General features: G+C 40.1%; 1 protein-coding gene across 1 annotated transcript in view; it reads right to left on the bottom strand.

The window, feature by feature from the left end:
* The window catches only part of LOC139462046 (N-acetylglucosamine-6-sulfatase-like), a 53,864-nt gene extending 44,417 nt beyond the window's left edge, over window positions 1–9,447 (bottom strand). The window contains exons 1-2 of the mRNA XM_071243548.1: window positions 9,301–9,447; window positions 7,858–7,917 (exon numbers count right to left, since the gene is read on the bottom strand). Of these exons, the coding sequence (XP_071099649.1) occupies window positions 7,858–7,917; window positions 9,301–9,447 (207 nt within the window). The remainder of the gene's footprint in view (window positions 1–7,857; window positions 7,918–9,300) is intronic.
* Between the last annotated feature and the right edge of the window lie 5,998 nt (window positions 9,448–15,445).

Below are 15,445 nucleotides of genomic sequence, written 5' to 3' on the forward strand. Positions count from 1 at the left end.
GTTTAACGCCGCACTTAGCAATATTCCAGGTTTATTGCGGTGGTCTGTAAATAATCGAGTCTGGTGCCGATAAACCTAGAAACATACCCGGGGCGAACCAGGATTCAAACCCACAATCATATGTTTCTGGCGTGCCCACGGAACGCAACTCTGCACAGCGAATCGCGGCGCCTTAGACGACTGGGCCACCCGTGCCCCCGTGGGATATTGTTCAACATAAAGGGGAAGTTGACTATTGGAAAGTTGAAGTCATCCCTCTTGCCATACAGTCTCATGGATAGTTTTTTGTTACTCTGAATCTTTATGCAGAAAACTAAATGTGAGGGAAAACTTCTAGCTTCGGTTGCTAAATCAGTGGAAGGAAACTGGCTATTTGACCAATATCTAACGATATCAGATCATCGATATAACTTAAGTTTAAGTTAAACATCTTTGCCAAATTCCCATGTAAATATTGTGACAATCCCAGCAGAAATTCTGACTCTTTCGCTAATGCTTCTTGCCTAGATGTCCTAGCCTAAATATTCGCGGATAATTCGCAGGTGTTCTGCGTCGTGTTTGGGTAGCTATGCAGGAATTTTATCAAACTCGGAATTTTCTACGGAAATGTTGAGAAATAAAGTAAAAGACTTTTACCCTGTATTGTATGCTGGTCGAAACAGGCTACAAAATGGATCTGGTGGTCAGGCTTGTTGATTTGGTTCATTGCGTGTACCCCGATGGCGTGGGTCGTTGTTCACAATTTCAATAATTGGATTGACTGGTCAAGAAACCTACGATTGTGGGTTCGAATCCCTGTTCGCCCGATTATGTTTCTAGGTTTGTCAGCACCACATCCGTGTTCGTGGCTTTCACCAAAGTGGTAAACGTCTCCGACCAACATCACTCCGGGCTTTCCTCCCACGTCAAGCTTATGTTTACCCTTAGTCATCTTGAATCAATGTCTGTTCCCAATCACCAAGCAGTCGATGATTGTCATGGATCAAGTTGTCTTCCAATCGCCTCAGTCTGTTGTCTACAGCTACCTACTTCTTCTTTCTTCGTTCATGTCCACGCTGCTGAGTCGAATCTGTCTTGGGTTGCTCTCTCTTCATTTACCTCACAAATCCGTACACATTTGAGTGACAGAATGTGAGTGAGTTCAGCTTACAATGCCAGCCTTCAAGGAGAGTGTTGGTTCTGTGGCTATGATTCACAAAGTGTTTCCAGTCTGAACCTTTCCCATGGCCAACAGTCTTCTACACATATATTTCCTATGCGATCGCATATTCTGCATATTCTGCAATGGAGTCGATCCACACGTTGTCAACTTGATCCAGAACATTTTGGCCCCAGCAAAAGTGCTGCAGAAACTGGAAAAACCTGTCTACATGCCGCCCTTCGAACACGAAAGAGGATCTACACAAAAAATGGATTGTATCAAGGATTGAACATTTGTTAGAATGTATCAAAAAGGAACCTTTGTTAAAATTTATCAAGAAGGAAATTTTGCTGGAATGTATCAAGAAGGACTCTTTGTTAGAATGTATCAGAAGGAACCTTTGTTAGAATGTATCAGAAGGAACCTTTGTTAGGATGTGTCAAGACGAACCTTTGTTAGGATGTAACAAGAAGAACCCTTGTTTGGATGTATCAAGAAGAACCTTTGTTAGGATGTGTCAAGACGAACCTTTGTTAGGATGTAACAAGAAGAACCCTTGTTTGGATGTATCAAGAGGAACCTTTGTTTGGATGTATCAAGAGGAACCTTTGTTTGGATGTATCAAGAGGAACCTTTGTTTGGATGTATCAAGAGGAACCTTTGTTTGGATGTATCAAGAGGAACCTTTGTTTGGATGTATCAAGAGGAACCTTTGTTTGGATGTATCAAGAGGAACCTTTGTTAGGATGTATCAAGAGGAACCTTTGTTTGGATGTATCAAGAGGAACCTTTGTTTGGATGTATCAAGAAGGAACCATTGCAGGAATTTATCAAGAAGGAACCTTTGTTAGAATGTATCAAGAAGGAACCCTTGTTAGAATGTATCAAGAGGAACCTTTGCTTGGATGTATCAAGAAGAACCTTTTTTAGAATGTATCAAAAAGTAACCTTTGTTAGAACGTATCAAGAAGTAACCTTTGCTAGAATATATCAAGAAGGAGCCTTTGCTAGAATGTATCAGAAGGAACCTTTGTTAGAATGTATCAGAAGGAACCTTTGTTAGGATGTGTCAAGACGAACCTTTGTTAGGATGTAACAAGAAGAACCCTTGTTTGGATGTATCAAGAAGAACCTTTGTTAGGATGTGTCAAGACGAACCTTTGTTAGGATGTAACAAGGAGAAGCCTTGTTTGGATGTATCAAGAAGAACCTTTGTTTGGATGTATCAAGAGGAACCTTTGTTTGGATGTATCAAAGGGAACCTTTGTTTGGATGTATCGAGAGGAACCTTTGTTTGGATGTATCAAGAGGAACCTTTGTTTGGATGTATCAAGAGGAACTGTTGTTTGGATGTATCAAGAGGAACTGTTGTTTGGATGTATCAAGAGGAACCTTTGTTAGGATGTATCAAGAGGAACCTTTGTTTGGATGTATCAAGAGGAACTGTTGTTTGGATGTATCAAGAGGAACCTTTGTTTGGATGTATCAAGAGGAACCTTTGTTTGGATGTATCAAGAGGAACCTTTGTTTGGATGTATCAAGAGGAACCTTTGTTTGGATGTATCAAGAGGAACTGTTGTTTGGATGTATCAAGAGGAACCTTTGTTAGGATGTATCAAGAAGAACCTTTGTTTGGGTGTATCAAGAGGAACTGTTGTTTGGATGTATCAAGAGGAACCTTTGTTTGGATGTATCAAGAGGAACCTTTGTTAGGATGTATCAAGAGGAACCTTTGTTTGGATGTATCAAGAGGAACCTTTGTTTGGATGTATCAAGAGGAACCTTTGTTTGGATGTATCAAGAGGAACCTTTGTTTGGATGTATCAAGAAGAACCTTTGTTTGGATGTATCAAGAAGGAACCATTGCAGGAATTTATCAAGAAGGAACCTTTGTTAGATTGTATCAAGAAGGAACCCTTGTTAGAATGTATCAAGAGGAACCTTTGCTTGGATGTATCAAGAAGAACCTTTTTTAGAATGTATCAAAAAGTAACCTTTGTTAGAACGTATCAAGAAGTAACCTTTGCTAGAATATATCAAGAAGGAGCCTTTGCTAGAATGTATCGAGAAGGAGCCTTTGCTAGAATGTATCGAGAAGACACTTTGTTAGAATGTTCAAGAAGGAGCCTTTGCTAGAATATAACAAGAAGGAACCTTTGCTGGAATGTATCAAGAAGGAGCTTTTGTTGAATATTATGCATAAAGAACCAAGTTAGCGAGTCTGACCACCCGATCTAGTTAGTCGGCAGTCATAGTCGCCTGTTACGTAGAATGTATAAAGAATAAACCTTCATTGGAATGTATGAAAAAGAAACCTCTGTCAGAATTATGAAGAAGGAACCTTTGTTAGAATGTGTAAAACAGGAACCTGTATTAGAATGTATCAAGAAGAACATTGTTACAATGTGTCAATAATGAATTTTAATAGATTGGATCAAGAATGAACCTTTTGGGGGATTTATGAAGAATAAATCTGTTGGGATGTATCAATTTTACCTGTGTCACAATGCATCAAGACAGAATTTCTCTGACAGAAAGGAATCTTTGTAAGGGTGTATCAAGACGGAATTGAAAGTATTAATACTATTGATAATACTTTAACGACGGATGTTTTAGATTTTACAATATCAAAAGATGAATTATTATCACGTGTTCAATTTTTGATACATGGAAAGTTCGAGCATGGACGGATTAATTTCAGAAATCTTTGAACGTTCTCTAGATTACGTTCTTCCCTGACTGGAACTATTATCCAATACAGTTTTTGGACGCTAGTATTACTGTCCCTCTTCACACAAAAGGATCCAATAATGTCAATAATTATCGGGGCATTACAACTTTCCACTTTATTCCGTAAAATCTTTGTTTTGACTACAGATCTGGTATCTTGGTCGGATTCAGTTGACAAAACTGATGAGGAGCAAACACGATTTCTACGACAGATAATGGTTTTTTTAGGCTGTTTTTTAGGAGATGAACCTACTGTGTTTTGAAATTTGATGTAGTCTCACTGTAGAGTAGATACCTCTTCATTTTAATTTGGAGCCTAGCGCTTATTTATGAATCGAAATCTAGGCTATCTATGTATTTAGACGCACGTTTTTTTTTGTGAAAAGGCTTAATATATTCGGAAGGGGTTTCCGTATCAAAACGTAAACCTCTTTTTAACCAATCAGAATCAAGCAAGCATCAATGTTATGGTAGAATGACGCTATTTTGCTCATCTTTTCGAAAGCATGTGATTCAGTATGTGGAAACAAGTTATGGTAATTATTTCACTCACATTGCTAAAAGCATACTCCATGTACGATTCCGACTATATCATAAGCATGACGTGGCCTGTTTTTGGAGTGTACTCAGATCATTACGCAGAGAGGTATCGTTTCAATGTAAAAGATCTGATTTTAATGAGATTTCTATAGTTCAAATTATTATTCGTGAATAATGTATTTCTACATGAAACTTTCTCATTATGGACCATATTATAATCAATAATACATGAAGTTGTTGATGTGTACTGTAATAGATTCAGTGTTGATTTGGTTCAATCAACATTTACTGAGGCAGGGTTAGATTGTGCTTAACACTTGAAATACGAACAGACATAGCAGTGTACCACTTTGTAACTCAATGTGGGAAGAGTAACAGATAATAAAAAGCAGGGAACACAAACAAAAAATAAACAGTTATCTTCTCTTCTTATGTCAGGTGAAAACAGAGACGGTACACTGTTATTTCTTTTGTAGTGTTATAGGATTGAATCCATTTTAAGTGCTGAGATTTCAGGAACTTTATTTTAGATGTTATGAAGCTGTCCACAGATATAAGAAATCAATGTATGTTTAGTTACTGTCTTTGTTTTGTTCGTCCCTAATAAGGTTAGTGTTTATTGCTTATTTACAATTATGTGTTTTTCGACATGTCTGATGTGTGGTTTCCATTACTTAAGGGACCAGCCATTTGTTATCTGAAATGGGGCCTGGGATGTTTCTTTGAGATTAAATATTATTCATCTTCAACTGTAAAACCAGATATATTTTTTTTTATTCAAAACCATTTAAAACCATTTAAAGCCTATTTTTCTAAAAAGAAATACACCTCGCAATAATGTAATTTTTTGTGGCAGGCAATTTCTTTTGTTTTTCTAAGGTCTGAAGAATAAAAAAAAAATAGTTTTAGGGACAATTTATGTTTACGATTGCATTTTCAAGTATGGCAAGATGGTGGTAAGAAAATTCAAACTTCCATCTTCAAAAGCTATAAGCAAGTGTATGGCCGAAGATTATTAGTTTACCATGTGTTGTTTTTATCTACATCTTCTCAGAAAATCAGGTTGGTAAAACACTTGCTTTTGTTCAAACATAAACAAAGATTTCTGAAAACCTCAAACATCAGCGTTTTCGACATATTTTCAGCCTTGCATATAGACTTAGAGTTATAAGGCCAACAGTGTCGCTTTTCTATGCATTCAAATGAATCATGTCTAGTTCTCATTCTGATATGAACATATCTGATAACTGTTTTTGTTAATTTCTAAAGATTTAGCTAATTACTTAAATTATGAAGTTCTTGTTGGCTAAGAAGGACTCTTACCTAACCTTGTCCTTTGATACAGGACTTGTGCCACATGTACATTTCATGTGAAATGATTTAAGAACTGGCTTTCACTTTGTGAGAGTTCATCGGAGTATGAACCTTCGTGTTTGGCCCTCACTCTATGAAGATACATACTCCACTGAAGTCGCATATTTTTTACCTCAAAAGTTGTAGACCTAGATTTATACACAATCATATTTAGGCCTAGTACGTGTGACTTCATGCTTACACTGACAAGGCCATACAACAACCAGCTGTATCGCGGAATAAAATAGTTCCTCAAAACGAGAGGTGACATCAGTGTATGTATGATCAATGTGCATTACAGGAACAACTTTTGAAGTTTCAGTGCAACAAATGTATTCAAATATATCCTCATTAGATGACAAACGTCTGTTAAGAACTATCTCAGTAAGTTAGTCAAAATGATAGCGCGTCGTAATACATTTTACATCAAGTACAAGACGTAAAAATGGCCGACACGATTAACTTGACGGGGGATATTTCCGAAGGTGTTAATGAACCTGTGTTAGTCATCAATGATCAGTTGGTCGATCATTGAAAGGTGATTGTAAAGATGTGTCAAATAGTTACTGAGGTAAATTCATAAATTGCTGTAGACTGTCACTACAGCCTAGACTGAGTGAGTGAGTGAGTATGGTTTTACGCCGCTTTTAGCAATATTCCAGCAATATCACGGCGGGGGACACCAGAAATGGGCTTCACACATTGTACCCATGTCGGGAATCGAACCCGGGTCTTCGGCGTGACGAGCGAACGCTTTAACCACCAGGCTACCCTACCGCCCACTACAGCCTAGACACGGGTCGAGTCGATAATACTATAGATTGGATGCGCTTTTCTTTGTTTGTCTTTGTCTCTCGGATGTGTTGCAGCGAGAAAATCCTTGAAGGGCATGCTATCAAATTTTTTGACTTATCCCAATGTATGCTAAAACGCTAAGTTCAAGATGTGTCGTTCATACACTTCAGTGGTCATGTGACCGACCTCCCGTCCAATGGAAAAGCCTTATATCGTGTAAACTTCACCAGATGTTCAGGAAAGGGTGAGCGTACCCTACACCACCCGTCTCAAACACATGTAAAAGCAAGTTGTGTGTTCACCAGGAACATATTCTACAAGTCAAATTGCAAAAATAATCCTTACGTTTGTAGAAACCGCAAACTTCATCTCATAAATAGCATCCATGAAAAAGTCAATATCCTTGTAATACATGTTTGATATCAGAAGCTTGCATAATGGACCTGACAATCAAGTGATTGACATTATGAGCATCGATCCACGCAACTGGGATACGATGACATGAACCAACCAAGTCAGTGAGCCCCACCACCCGATCCGTTAGTCGACTTTTAAAAGCGTAGTCGCCTTTTACGGCAAGCATTCCTTGACAATGCCCCCCACCTCTACATCTCTGCAATTTTCGACGCTTTCTAATCAATTCAATTTCAAAGATTGCATTTTCGTCCAATGGCCATATACCAATAATTGATGTTTTCGTGTTTACAGTGGCGTCCTCTATTTTCCCTTAAATACAGTACAAAGTTCTCAAATTCTTACACACCGTAACACAGCCGTAATCAAATTAGCCTAGTGTTCATCAAGAATTCAAATTCCAAGTGATAAAATGTACACAATTATATGATTTCAAAGGCACCGCGTCAAGTTGCGTCCCATAGGTGTGCCAGATACCTGTGATTATCGGTTTGAAGCCCGGTTCAAGACATGTATAACTTTGGGATTCCCGCCCACATAATACCCAGACGCCGTAATGTAACGGAATTACTGATCAATGCGACGTTCGCCCCAACTCACTCTCACTTGCCAGAAATCTCAACGTGAAAACATGCGAAGGGTATTATAAAGTTTCACTTATTAATGCGTGAGTTTCGATAAACACTACTTTAAACAGTATTTCAGAAAAAAAAATGTTGACAACAGTGACACGACACAGAGACGCAGATAACAGTAGTCGTACGATAGGGGACGGGAGGGTGTGTGTGTGTTTTGGGGGGGGGGGGGGGGGGGGTATTCCGGACTGAATGTTCGAGAAAAACGGGGTTTCACAATTGGAAAATGTATAAGTCAAGGTTTCTCACCATGTGTGTGAATGTCATGCCTCTGGCAGCGATCAGTTCTCGTGTTTTGACGATAGGATCCTGAATAAAAATATTCACAAAATAATAATTTTTTGCGGCATTTCGCTGAGTAGAGTTGCAGTTCTAAGGCGTGCCACAAGTTTGTCTGGTGTCAACACCTGAGATCTTGGGTTTCATGTTCAATCTGCATCACTTCGGGCTTTCCTCTCACATCAAGCTGACACGCCGTGATTTACAAGTAAATGAAGTTCAGTTCAAAGCGCTTTAAGCCATTTTAAGAGTGAGTTGATTTCAGCTCTGTTGTGAACATACTTTCAGTTATATCACGGCTTTTGTTTTAGGGCATGTAGTGCATTTGTCACTTGGCCAAACCTACGCACACATGTATATTCACACAACTAATCATTCAAGAATCTGGGAATTGAAGTAACGGTGTTGGTAACTACCATAACATCCCTATGACATGAGGGCAGTGGGTAGCCTAGTGGTTAAAGCGTTGACTCGTCACGCTGCAGACACGGGTTCGAATCCCCACATGAGTACAATGTGCGAAGCCAATTTCTGGTGTTTCGCACCTTGATTTGGTTGGAATATTCCTAAAAGCGCATCGATCTACGCAATTGGGATACTATGACATGCATCGATTAACCAAGTCAGCGAGTTTGACCAACCGATCCTACTAGTCGTCTCTTTCTACAAGCATGGACTGCTGAAGTTTGTTTGTTTGTTTGTTTGTTTGTTGTTGCTTGACGCCGCACTCAGTAATATTCCAGCTAAATGACGGCGGTCTGTAAATAATCGAGTCTGGACCAGACAGTCCAGTGATTGGCATCATGAGCATCGACCCACCCAATTGGGATACGATGACATGCATCAACCAAGTCAGCGAGCCTGACCACCCGACAAGCATAGTCGCCTTTTAAGGAAAGCATGGCTTGCTGAAGACCTATTCTAACCCGGATCTTCACGGGTCCCACGCAATTGAGATACGATGACATGCATGCGATGACATACATCAACGAAGTCAGTAAGCCTGACCACCCCATCTCGTTAGTCGGTTCTTACGACAAGCATAGTCGCCTTTGAAGGAAAGCATGGGTTGCTGAAGACCTATTCTAACCCGGATCTTCATGGGTCCCACGCAACTGAGATACGATGACATTCATACGATGACATACATCAACGAAGTCAGCGAACCTGACCACCTGATCTCGTTTGTCGCCTCTAACGACAAACATATATTCGCCTCTTACGACAACCCGGATCTTTACCCTTCCACATAAACCTGGTATATATTTTCATCTATCCACTTTAACAATGACCAAGTGCAGATGGAATGTCAAAACACAAGCCCGTGCGCCCACTAAAAAGCCACAGTGAGTCACAGACTCACTTTCCTTATAATGATCATCAATGATCTGACAGTGTCGGGGGTAGCTTTACCTGTCCATTGAGTTCTACATCCTGGTCATCGGTTAGGATGAACACGATGTTGGGGAGCACAGAGGCGTGTAGAGGGGTCACCACACCCAGTAGAACAAGGGCCCCCAGGATCCCCGGGACTGACATGTCTGTGAGCAGTGGTTCCATGTCTACCTTAGATGACCTGGAGTCAACAACTGGAATGTTTCTATCTAGATTACTGATCGGTATCTATGTCACTGGAACTTGGAGATAAGACTGACCCGTTTCGAGGTCATTCTGATCACGGAGAATATACAAAGATTTTTAAAGTATTTCCTGTCACGTTCTTTTGTGGCAAGCCGCTTTGTTTGTGTATTGTTTAACGCCACAATCTCCAATTTATGACACCTGCCTGTAAATAATCAGTCTGGGCCAGACAATTTAGTGATTCATTTTACGCACAACGATGCACGCCGTCAGATTACGTTGACACACCATCAACTAAGTCACCAAGCCTGACCACCCTATCCATTAAGTCGCCTCTTACGACAAACATATTTGTTGCAATGGACCCAATCTAACCAGAATTCCCCAAGGGGTTCGGTGTGTGTGTGTGTGTGTGTGTGTGTGTGTGTGTGTGTGTGTGTGTGTGTGTGTGTGTGTGTGTGTGTGTGTGTGTGTGTGTGTGTGTGTGTGTGTGTGTGTGTGCTTGTACAAGTCCGGACTGATGACGACTTATAGTGCTAGCCCACTGAGATACCTAGCCGCATTTTAACTTGAATACCTCACTCAGACACAGTGTACGGACTCCGAGCCGACCACTCCTTGTTTTCATAATAATGGCAGTTAAATGAAGGCGAAGGTTTATGATGCTTACCGCCTCAACGAGCAATTACCATCCACATCAGTGCGGTCTTAAAATGATGGAGTCTGGACCAGGCAACCAGTGATTGAAGGGAATGAGGGATGAGTTACGATATCCAGTTACAGAACCTTGCCACTCGATCCCTAGGCTCGCTGACTTGGTCGAAGAATGTCATCGATCCCAATTGCATGGATCGATGCTCATAATATCAATCACTGGATTGTCTTGTCCAGGCTTGATTATTTACAGACCGACGCCATAGAGCTGGACTATTGCTGAGTGCGGCTTAAAACAACAAACTAACAAAACTATTATCGCCTTTTCCGACAGGCGCCTGTTTTGTTATATTCCGAGCTGGTATTTGTCTAACCATCAATTAACTAACTATGAACTAAATACCTATCCTTAAGTTCATACTTTCAGTGCACAAACAAGTGACAACCGATTTCAACGCACCAGCTACACTTATCAAATGTCTTGCCGTGTTTTCAAAACGTGAATTCCATAAATATATTCAATGTGAGTGGTGAAGGCAAATGAAAGATCCTCCTGCATCGTGTGTTCTCCTTTGAGAAGGTCAAAATGCACTGTAGGCAACGATCCATACAAATAACTCCTCAAGAACATCTGCATAAAGGAGAGATATTTATTCATACTCATTGATGGTAGAGTTAGCATGTACTATAGAGCCTATAGTGCATTGGTAGGAATTTGTGACAAACCTGAGCTCGACACAACTATCTCTGCAGTTCAAGCAGGTGACAATTAGTTCTAAAACACCATAACATGGACACCGCTTCTATTTCATTGTTCTCCTGGTCAACCTTTAATGAGTTTGGACTAAACGCCGCCTTGGACAGTCTTCCAGCTAAATCAAGGTAAGTGAGGGAATCGATAGCGTTTATCACACATAATTCGACTTATATCAACCGGTGCCTGTGTTTGTATTTAGGTCGTAGACGATTACCCCATTTGATTTGGTGCTGACAAACCAAGGGACAATAAAAAAAGAAAAAGTACCCTGGCAGCCAAGAAATTAAACTTTGAAGTTGCTGAGAAAAGAGAAAACTACTTTCTTCTTCGCCGTGTGTATGAGAGAGAGAGAGGAGAGAGAGAGAGAGAGAGAGAGAGAGAGAGAGAGAGAGAGAGAGAGAGAGAGAGAGAGAGAGAGGTTTGCATTGTGATTAAATTAAAGTTAATTAATTTGTTTGACACACACACTTTTGTACTTTTAAACGGACTGTATAATGTTAACACATTTGGCTTATTATGAGGTGAGGTGGAATTGGATTTAACGTCGCGTCTAAGATTATTGCACTTATATTGCACGTGCATGCACGTGTGCGTGTGTGTGTGGCTGCTTGTACTAGTCTGGTCTGACGCCTATTTATGGTGCTATAAGTTTCTTAAAACGTTCAAACAAATCATTTAGAGACGGCTTACATTTAGGATCTGCATTTGTCATTTTCAGCATTTTCCAAAAAGAACGAGCAACGTTTAGTGCCAGACAATCAAACTTCTTTTGCAAACATATGTTGTGCTTTTCAGGATATTTGATTAGTTCAGAAGGTGTTTCAGAAGATGCTTTTATCTTGTGTATATTTAATTTTCTTGGTTGATTTCTGGCATGTAAATACTTGTGCAGCATTTCACTCTCTCTCAAACCAAAAGCTGTTTGCACGCTTTGCACAATTCTGTTCCGTTTAAAGTACGTCCCAATCAAATAACCACGACAACAGGTACATAAACACAACTCGTCCGAATCACCATTATAGATACAAAATAGTGCAGTTTTAAGGTATCCTGTAACCATTCTCGACATTTAATTTGTAAAACAGCATGAACCTCTTATGCCCAATTTACTTTCCCATGGCAGTCGTAGAAAGGCATATATTTCTTAACATTATCTCGGGTATCTTGTAAATGGAATATTTAATAACTTGTCCCTGTATTTAAAAGCCTTTAAATAACTAAGTATACACATCGTGTCTAATACTCTAAACACTAAAACCTACGTGATCTTATTTTGACGTTCAGTGAACCGTAGCTGGGTTAAAGTATATTTAAAGGCACGTTTGAATAATTAGTATGATAATTGTTTACGTTACATAAATAGAGCCGACTAAAGTCAATGATGTATTCATTCATGGTCTACAGAAGCCCAAGCGCATGTTGTATTACATTTGTAAAGGTAATAAGTTTTAATGTAGATTTGAAACATTTTAACAATTTTTATTGTCCACGTTAACTACTATTGAGAAACCAATTACATTATTAAAGGTAATTAAACTCAAATGTTCTCGGTCTTAAGAAACGTGTCTTAATATACGCGTCTCCATCGTTAAAGGTTTCGTACAATTTGTGAAACATGAAAGCAAATGTTATTTTCGTTTATTGAGAGTGAGTGAGTGAGTTGGGTTTAACGCCGCTTTTAATATTATTCCAGTTATATCACCGCGTGTCAGCTTGAAGTGGGAGGAAAGCCCGAAGTGATTGAAGTCTCAGACGTTTGTAACATCGGTTAAACCCACGAGCACGGGCATGGTGACGACAAACCTAGAAACATAATCGGGATTCGAACCCACAATCATAGGTTTCTGGCGTGCCCAAGGGACGCAACTCTGCACAGCGAATCGTGGCACCTCCGACGACTGGGTTACCGTTTAAGTCGATCAACATTTCAGCAACTCCACATTTCAAAACTTTTGAGGTTTTATCGAACATGCTCTTTCTTTCAAACGACTCTTGCTCAAAAGTTGTTTGATCAGAGATGAGTAAAGACTACAAAACGTTGCTACCAGTGGGGCAGGATAACACTTGATATCATCACTATTTGACGTATTTTGGAATGATGCGGCCATGGGATCGTCTAACCACCGACATTCCATCCCCTCAGACACTCCAGACACGGAGATGGTCTGTGAAAATATATTTGCTGCTCCTTGCAAGGAGCCCACTTCCACAATCGATCTCTACGGCTCGATTATTTTACGCATTGAAAGAGGCCATCAATAATAGCTCTAAGGCCATTCATATTATTTTGTTTGTTTTTCATCTCATTGCCGATGAAAAGTAAAAGTATTAGTCACTCACTCTCTCCAAAACTGAGGGAAGGAAGCTATTTAATCAGTTTGATCACGATTGTATGATATTATATGAAAGAATCACAGTATACATCTATATAAATGGGGTTTTTTAAGCAGACGATGTGTATGTATGTGTTGGTGTGTCTTTAATAGTGGGCTTTGTGTTAAGCACATTTTCTTCACAAAAAGTAATTATCCCGCGATATGCCAAGGAGAGGCACGGGCCACCGAGCCGTGGATGCCCGTGCCTATAATAAAAACAGAAGATGAGATTGGGTTAAATGGCCGAGGGTGTGCAGATACTTGTGGGCTACTAAACTGCTAATTGTGTATACCAAAATGCTACCGTTGCCGCGAATGATGGACTGTAAACAAAGGCGGGATGATGCTTGCGCGGGATTATTCCCCGGGCACGGTGCCGAGTGGTGACCCGGGGGTGATTGGGTTACGGACGTAATTAGCCGATGGTTTGGATACGCGGGATAAAGTCATTTAGTAGTCAGTACTAAATGTAAGTAGGATTGGTTACAAGTTCGTTAACTTAGGACGCCTTCCCCAAGATATTTACTCCATTGGTTTACATGTTGTACTGTACATGAACACAACTGTAGGGAAAAAAGGAATATGAAAGTTAAATGAACAGTGAGAACAATATAGTTTACATAGATTCCTTTGTATTACATATATAAATCTGTACATGAATGAAATTTGTTATATTTTCTTGTAATTGTATATCCCCATTTCTATTTACATCAAATTGAGATCAGCGGGTGTATTCTTATTATGCAGTGTCTCTTTCTTCATTCAACTCAAAGAAAGAATTGTATGCATTTTCACATTTACTACCACACAAACATTCACATGTGGCCTTAATTCCTAGTGTACATACATCTTAATTTAACCGACTAAACTCATGTCTTGAGTTTTATGTTTTCTCTGTTCAAAAGAGAAGTATGATTGGGACATGGGATGATTTAGATCTATAAGTGTTTTGAAGTGTTATGTTTAATGATAATTGCAACTTCCCTCCCTAAAAGGTATAACGCAACACAGTTTAATAGCAGATATGAAAAGAATCATGTTTAGGTTTTAGTCTCGTTTGGGGGAATTAGTGCAGAATATATATAGCAAGTGGATGATTAACAATAGAGGATTAACATGCCCTTGTTGTTACTGTTAATCCTCTATTGTTAATCATCCACTTGCTATATATATTCTGCACTATGTCCATCATTCAGTCTTGCTTGACAACGGTATAAGGATCTATACCGAAACGTCGCCTTTTACAGTATTAAAGAAGTTGTTATCCATAAAAAATTTGTCTATCTTGTCAACGGACAATTGTATCAGAGAAGGTAATTTTTAAAGAAGGATTTTCATTAACGGCGGTAACCATAATTTGTTCCAAGCACCTACGGTATTCGGTAATAACATCAACAGTTGAAATTATAAGTCCCAAGCACGAGAATCTGATAGCACACAAGTTCAGTAGGGTGTATGGCCACCATGTGCGTTGACAACTGCCACACAACGCCTCCGCATGGACCTTGTGATGCTTGTGAACACGTGATTGGGAAGACGACGCCATTGTTGCTGCAAAATGGTGCCAAGATCTTGCAAATTCTGTGGTTGGTTCTGGAGAGTGCGCAGACTTCTGCCAAGAGCATCCCAGACGTGTTCGTGGGATTGAGGTCGGGAGACCTTGACAGCCAGTCCATGACGTTGACTCCCGTATTCTGAAGGAAATTCCTTGTCAAAATTGCTGTGTGGGGTCTGGCATTGTCGTGTTTGAAGATCAAACCAGTTCTGGTGCCAGTACCTGGTCGCGGTAAGCAGCAGCGTTGAGGTTGCCACGGATGACAAGAAGCCTGGAACGCGCATTGCCACAGAAAGCACCCCACACCATGACACTTCCGCCTCGAAATCTGTCAACTTCCTGTACACAACACTGGGCGTAATGTTCATGACGGCGCCTCCACACCCTCGCCCTACCATCAGCAAATCGAAGATCAAATCGGGATTCATCACTGAAGACGACTTGATTCCAATTCCTCTGAGTCCATCGTAAGTGTCGCTGTGCCCACAATTGACGTTGACGTCTGTGTAATTGAGTTAGAATCGGCCCGCAGTATGGCCGTCGTGCTTGAAGGTGAGCAGTTCTCAGACGGTTTCGAACAGTTTGCGCACTCAGTCTACCCCTAAACAGTTTATTTCTGGTTGATGTAGCCGTCAA

The sequence above is a fragment of the Haliotis cracherodii genome, unplaced genomic scaffold, assembly GCF_022045235.1.
Source record: "Haliotis cracherodii isolate W230 unplaced genomic scaffold, xgHalCrac1.p SCAF_15, whole genome shotgun sequence".
NCBI classification, from domain to species: domain Eukaryota; kingdom Metazoa; phylum Mollusca; class Gastropoda; order Lepetellida; family Haliotidae; genus Haliotis; species Haliotis cracherodii.